Below are 7,411 nucleotides of genomic sequence, written 5' to 3' on the forward strand. Positions count from 1 at the left end.
TGCAAGCAACTGAGCCACCGTGCCACGTTGTGAATAACAGAACTGAGAGGTATAGTTTTCTTAAAGCTGTTTGCCTTTTGTTGCCCAGCTTGGTTGGCCTCTTTGACCTACATCCATACCATTACTTAATCCATGGATACCCAGATTGCGCTGACACATATACTGAACAGCAGTCAGTACAGACTTAGCACTATAGTTACGTGGGCGAAGTGAGACACGTCTCTTGATCTGTTGTTGCAGGAAACTTCGAGTAGAGCTTGAAACTACTAAGCACTAACATGAGCGGGTGTTCCCAAGCGTAATCCACGCAATACAATTGTTTAATTAACCAATCTGGCATACTTACAGACAGTGCAATTGTGAGCGATTTAAAAATAGGCAGGGAGTTAGAACAAAGCTTTTAGTTATACACAGGAATAAATGTTAAAGTCCTCGTGCTATTGGTTGGCGACTTCCCACAGCGGTGAAACCTCTCACTTCCAAGTACTCACACCCTACAGCCAACCTAAGTATTATAGTAACAGGGTGCACTACAACCATCATACTAATACTTTACAATACAATACCCCTCCATTCTGACCATGGGTTAGGACACATGTCAAGAGGCAACAACAGATACACTTCGGAAAGATTTCACATCTCAGTGTCTGAACGATGCACTACCTAATTATCCAAACATCAGTCTCGTTGTATGCCACAAGCTATCCAGGGTAATGGGTGGGAGGGTTGGTGTAAACTCCTCAGGAGTAGACTGAAATTTCATGGTCATGGTAGCAATTGGATACAAGCCCAGGTTATGGTAAGGGAAGGGGTTGGGGGTGGGAGAAACCCTGTCATTACAAACACGGATTAGTGTGAGTGAATATAATGGGATACAAACCCTGGTCACCTTAAGCACCCAAGTTCATTTGAGGTGAGATTAACTAGTGAATGGCCAAAATATGGTAGCACAAGAATAATGTTTCCTGTTGGGAATAATGTTTAATGTAAGGGAATACAGCTCTTATACGATATGTGATTCTCTGTTGTTCAGCACCTATCCTCTAACTTAGAGTCTTAATATTTATTTCACACACATATCAGAACCCGTACTGAAGCACATATTTTTTATTTATTATTATTTTTGGCAAATCTCAAGAATCATGAATACAAGATTTAGCATTGGCAAAGAGAATGGTCCTTTGGGCTGGATGTTTACCTGGCCCAATAGCCCAAAGGGAGTCCTGGGAAAGTGTGGTGTGGGGAGGTGGGGAGGGTGGAAACCTCCTAGAAAGGCCCATTGGACAGATGGTCTGTTAAGAGTGAAACAGTCTTCACTCCATTAAGCCTAATTTTTTTTATGTTTATTTCACACACATATCAGAACCTGTACTAAAGCGATAGATATTTTATTTCCAGAAACATCTGATTTTTTGGAAGCTACATCACTTGATTGAGCTTGGAGGCTTCAGGAGAATGGTGAAAGAGGTTCTGGCAGACACTGTAGGTAATAGGCTGAAAGCAGAGGGCTGTGTTCTGATGGGGGCGGCATTATTGGCTCACACGGGTAATCCAATAGAGCCAGGCTCCCTGCAGCCATTAATAGAACTGAGAAAATAACTCTGTGTCTAGTGGGTGGGCAAGAGTCTCCACAGGAGCATCAAAACAGGAGGTCAACAGGAGCTATGGCAAAATGCCTTACAGACAGGAACAAGGATAGACAGATGTTAAGAAATCACATGGATACATATGCTTATATTGATCATATGCTTATATTGATCATCTTTCCAGGTAAGCAATTAGCAAGTGTAATGTATGCAACTTGGTTTGTGAAAAAAAAAAATGTTCATAAGTCACAAGTTCACAAATCACACTTCTGAGCAACACTGTTTTGTACTCAGTATCCATTTTACAAAATAATAATTGACTGAGCTCTTTAACAGTTCTGGCAAAGACAATGCAGGTGTGATGTATCCTAAGAAGACCTTAACTAAACAAAGCAATATGTACATGCGAGAAAGTAGTACTGTAATCCATCCCCATTTAGAGAAAGCAGGTTCACTATAGCAGTACATGGTCTATTCAGGGTGGGCCTGACTGTGATGTAGCTACTGGAACTGGTCGAACTATAATGTTGCTTTATTGGAAGCTGCTCTAAGACTGGATTTCAAAACTGTAACTGTGCTAGACTAAACAGATTTGACAAACTACAATCAAAGAGGAGACTATTAGGCTTATCCTTGGAACCATTTACTGGTCAATTGAAATGCCTGAACAGCTACAACAAGGGAGTATAACAATAAGGCAGTACAAGAGAAGGCAGCAAAAATATGTCCCACTAGACCAAACACAGGCCAAATTGACTGTAAAATATCAAATGAAGAAGCAATTGAGCAAACCACTGGTACCTCAGCAGAAACAACAGAAGAGACATTTTGCCAAATCTCAAGAATCATGAATACAAGATTTAGCATTCGCAAAGAGAATGGTCCTTTGGGCTGGACGTTTACCTGGCCTAATAGCAGAGTCCTGGGAAAGTGTGGTGTGGGGAGGGAGGAAACCTCTTAGAAAGGCCCATTGGACAGATGGTCTGTTAAGAGTGAGACAGTCCTCACTCCATTAAGCCTAATTAGGGTGGTTGTTGTTTGGTATGATTGTAAGGATGTACAGCAGGGGTGCCCAATGCGTCGATCGCGATCGACCAGTCGATCGCAAAGCTTATGGTGGTAGATCGTGTCATTTAAAAAAATAATAATAATAATTTAAATTAAGTTTTTTATATATATATATATATATAAATCGCCAGATCACAACGGAAGTCATTTAGGGTTACCTTTCTTATAGAACAGATATAGCTTTTTCGTGTATTAAACAAAATAAAAAGCCTGTTATTTAGCTGTGAATAATGAAGGAAGCAATAAATCCGATTATTATCCAAACCCTTGAGAGCTGTTGCCATGGAGACTTAACGTTACTTTCTGTTTGAAGATAAGGTAGCAGCGAGTGTTGAAGAATGGATGACTTGAAATTGCATGACTTTAAATTAATATATGAAATTGAACAACATCAACAACTTTACGGATAAAATAAATAAACAAAGATAGCAAAACAGATTGATAGGCATAGAATGAGAACGGCAGAAACGCAGGCAGGACGTCAAATGACGAGACAGATCACAGTGACACAGGCTTTTTTTTCTTCTCATATGTGAAGGCTGAGACATTCATAACATTTTATTCAGTCTTACTGATGGTCCTTCTGTAATGCCAAGTGCACTGTGTTGTGGATAAGTTTTGTAGTCCTGGTAATCTTTTGTTTAGCATATTGGCAAGGTTATTTATTTTTGTTCTTAATGAATGAATGTTTGTTTATTAATCAGTTATTTTTCAACAAATAACTCAATTATGATTACAAACACCTAAAAACACAGCAACTTTCATCTGAACTTTTTGGAAAAGCTCCCTCGAAATCAAGAATTTTAGGCATCAACCATCTCAAATAATGTCACCAATATCACCATGATTCCTTTAAGTGTCTGTGTCTGTGTCTGTGTCTGTGTCTGTGTCGGTGCCCCCCCCCCCCTTTTTAGCCATGCATAGTCTCTATTGATGAACATGTTTTGTGGTAGATCATTTTTAGTTGGTCATTTTAAAAGTAGATCACAAGCCAAAAAAGTGTGGGCACCCCTGATGTACAGTATGCTCAAGATAGTAAATAAGGAACAGGTACATAATTTGGTAGAAGTGAGTGCCATCGGGTAGCTCTGTAAATGTGATCCGAGCATTTGTATTATTTATCAGCACTCTAAGGAAGCAGTGGACTGTTCCCAGATTGTTGGATATTTGACGCTCAATGAGTGGTGCTCAGAGTTAGAAATGTACGCATTTTCTAAAGCCCAAATCAGTACTTCATAAAATGAAGATGGCTTTAATTCTACTTGTCACATTGGCACTGGTAGAGCCTTGTAGAGATGCAGAAAACCAAGGGGGATAGGGAGTGACTGGGAGTAGCATCTGGGACCACCAGGTGTTCTCAAAATAGATGTATCTGCTAAGCCTATTGCACTAATTATCAATTAAGAGGTCTAGTGAAACTAGCTAAGAACTCATCAGGTGAATGCAGGTTGTTTGTCTGAATAGATAATGGTGTCTACCCTTACTTGATAAAATGTTCTGCCTATAAGCAACAGAATCGTAATACAACTATTAATTACTTCTAATTTAAATGAATTACTATTAATTTAAACTATAATAATTCATCATCAGCATTTGTTTCTTCATTGATATATTGGTATATTAAGATGTATAGATCTCATTGGACTGGTGAAACTTCTGTGGTCTGTGGATAGAAATGAAAACAATCATCCACACAATTTTGAGCGGCAGCATATATTCTGTTGGGCTATAGTTGTGTCAGGAGCTAAATCAGGCCACAGGGGCTCAGCCAGTTTAATCCTTGTGTAATAGGTTTAATGCCGCTGTCAAAGGTAGCAGGCTAAGTCTGCCTAACCCTTTACCTCCTCATCTTCTGTGTTATTGTCTGCCAACCCTTGGCTTTCGTCATCACTTAAATATCTAATTCTCACCTTGGGTGGTTTAGATTCTCTCAGTAGTTACCACAGCTAGGTCCGGCAAGCAGACTGTCAGTGTATCCAGCCAGCCTTGAGTACTGCAATTTGTCTGGAACAACAGGTCTTAGTTGAGATTCTTCAGGGGAAGATCAGACCTGTGAGATATAGAAGAAGAATCGCCTTGAGTGGAACTTGAGTGGCCTCTGACAGCAGGCTTCATCAAAGGGTGTGTAAACCCCTCACCCAAGAGCACAAGATGGGAAACTCAAAAAGTAGCGCCATGTCAAAGGAGATCCTGGAGGATCTGAAGCTGAACACCAAATTCTCAGAGAATGAGTTGGCCCAGTGGTATGAGAACTTCCAGAAGACGTGCCCCACGGGACGCATCAGCCCTGCGGAATTTGAAAGCATCTATGCAAAGTTTTTCCCTGACAGTGATGCAAAGACATACGCTCAACATGTCTTCCGCTCCTTTGACACCAATGATGATGGGACACTGGATTTCAAGGAGTACATCATTGCCCTACACATGACCTCCAGCGGGAAGACACAGCGAAAACTAGAGTGGGCTTTCTCGCTCTTCGATGTAGACAAGAATGGCTACATCACCAAGGCAGAAGTAGGAGAGATCTGCCAAGTGAGTTTCATCAGGGTCATTCTGTGGGGATGCTTCGGAATTGAAATTGCACCAGACTAACTCTATCTATCTAACTATATACTTTAAAGAAGTTCCAGGTCACTCGTAGGCATTTACAGTAATTTAGAGCATTGTGGTGTTAAGATCCTCTTGAGCAGTTGTTAATGTAGGTCATCATCTTTGCCAAAGATTTACATTATTTTTTTACTCTGAAGGAATCACTCTGAGGAAATCTTTATTCAGCACCTCTGAGGTGTTTCTTTCTACTTAAAAATAAGACCCAACATTTTTCAAATGATGCCTACTTGTCACCTGTGATAATAAGTGGTAATGAAGGAGGAAAATCGATAATGGCAGCTTGGTTGTTATTTTGTGAAAACTAATATATATATAATACAAATATGAATTGAATAGTTTTGAGCTTGTGGACCTTTCCCTGTAAACTGCGACTGTGTTTGTTTGGCCCAAGGACGGGCAATGGGAATTGCGTAGGCTATACCTAGGGTCAGGCCCTGGTCTGTTACTCTGTGATTATCCTTTGTGAGTTATTAATCTCCCAGTATTGTACCCTGTCAATTGATTTTGGCAGTGGTTAATGTAAAGATGTTGTGACAATCCTGGACACCAGTACCTCATTGAGTAACATAAAAACCACATGAATCTTAAATCTCCTTAAAATTGATTCAAGAATCAAGATTCCATCCACAAACAAGGTTGCTGTTGGTCAGTGAAATACAAGTTTTATTTCCAAAAGTACTTCAAGCCCATCACTGACCCTCTGCTATTATAAGGATTGGGTTTGGTGAGTGTTTGGTGTGTGTCATTGTATCACCATGTTAAACAAGAAGTGCATTTGACAAACATACTCCTTTTTACACTATTTTTTTACACTGCGCAAGGAGACCCAAGGATGTTTGCAAATGCCTATAGTCTTACATATTTTCAATGGCTTATCCTAGAGTGTGGTGCAAGCAGCATACATTATGCATTTACAAGAACATCACTAACAAACAACAAAGTTGTTGTCACGCTTAAAGGGGAAAGGTTCACAGTAAACATTTAGTTCTTAAGCATGAATGTTAACATTCTAACCATGGAGGAAATTGTTATTGCTATCATAATAGCACAGTGCATATTTGGTGAATTGTGATGTAAACTATTTAAATCCACTTTCATTCACTTTCCACACGAGATATTTCTTCCCACAGGGACAGTGTGCAACATGTCACAAATATGTGTAGAGATGACTCCTGCACCCTCAATAAGAAAAGTGTGATAGGAAAAGGTAGATATAGATATACCCTGTCACATATCAGAGCTTAGCAAAAGGCCACAGCAACAGAAAGCAGCTTGTTGATCAGCTAGCAGCTTGGCCATGGCCCTAATCTTCACTAATCTGTCTTTAAGCGCCTGAGACAAGTGCTCTTTTCCTAACTGCTGCTCACTTTAAGAGCATCGGCCTGGTTCCTTATCTGGTTCCTCATTTTACATACATCCAGGCACCCCAAACACTGTTTTTATGTGTTATTCTATTTCGCAAGTGCAATTTTTGTACTGCTTTGGAAAAGGACCTCTGATGTATGTGATTATTCTCAAATGTGCTTTAATATTCTCAGATGTAAGTCTGACTGAAATTAGTCAAATCAGAGTTTTAAACACATGCAGCTGTAATGGTGGCTGTGTGGCCTTTGGTTAATTCACCACATGCCCTACGCATGACAAACAATACACTTTCTACACATATACTTACCCAGAGTGATGATTCCTGTTGGGCACTGTGTAATAGAGAAGCCACTACTCCATCCCAAATGGGATGTCACCATTGTAAAAATCAAGATGTGCTACCAAAAAGAAGAAAAAATAACTCTTGTTGATTATATTTTGGGGTAAAGCTTTTCTGGCAAACAACATGCCATGTGAAATTGTGTGATGTGTTAAGACCCATTATAACAAGACCCATAGTTAATTAATTCTGATAAAATTGAATAAACATAGCTAAACGATGAGTAAAATGGAGGAACTTAAGTATTTGCAACATTGCGCCATAATATAATGATTATATAAACTATTACATCATTTGGAAACCACATAAGTCATGGTCCTATATTGTATGAGGGGTGAACAATTCTTCATATTGCACTGCTTTGGTGTGGCAAAAAATAAAGAACACATTGTCGGTGGGATTCACAGAGTTGGCACACTGACTTGTGTCTTATAGACAATTA

General features: G+C 39.6%; 1 protein-coding gene across 1 annotated transcript in view; it reads left to right on the forward strand.

Annotated features, from left to right (window-relative positions):
• Window positions 1–4,558: 4,558 nt before the first annotated feature.
• rcvrn2 (recoverin 2) overlaps window positions 4,559–7,411 on the forward strand; it is a 4,508-nt gene continuing 1,655 nt past the window's right edge. Inside the window, exon 1 of the mRNA XM_012833467.3 lies at window positions 4,559–5,186. Coding sequence (XP_012688921.1) covers window positions 4,806–5,186 — 381 coding nt within the window. The 5' untranslated portion in view covers window positions 4,559–4,805. The remainder of the gene's footprint in view (window positions 5,187–7,411) is intronic.

This window comes from Clupea harengus, chromosome 11, assembly GCF_900700415.2.
Source record: "Clupea harengus chromosome 11, Ch_v2.0.2, whole genome shotgun sequence".
Classification (NCBI taxonomy): domain Eukaryota; kingdom Metazoa; phylum Chordata; class Actinopteri; order Clupeiformes; family Clupeidae; genus Clupea; species Clupea harengus.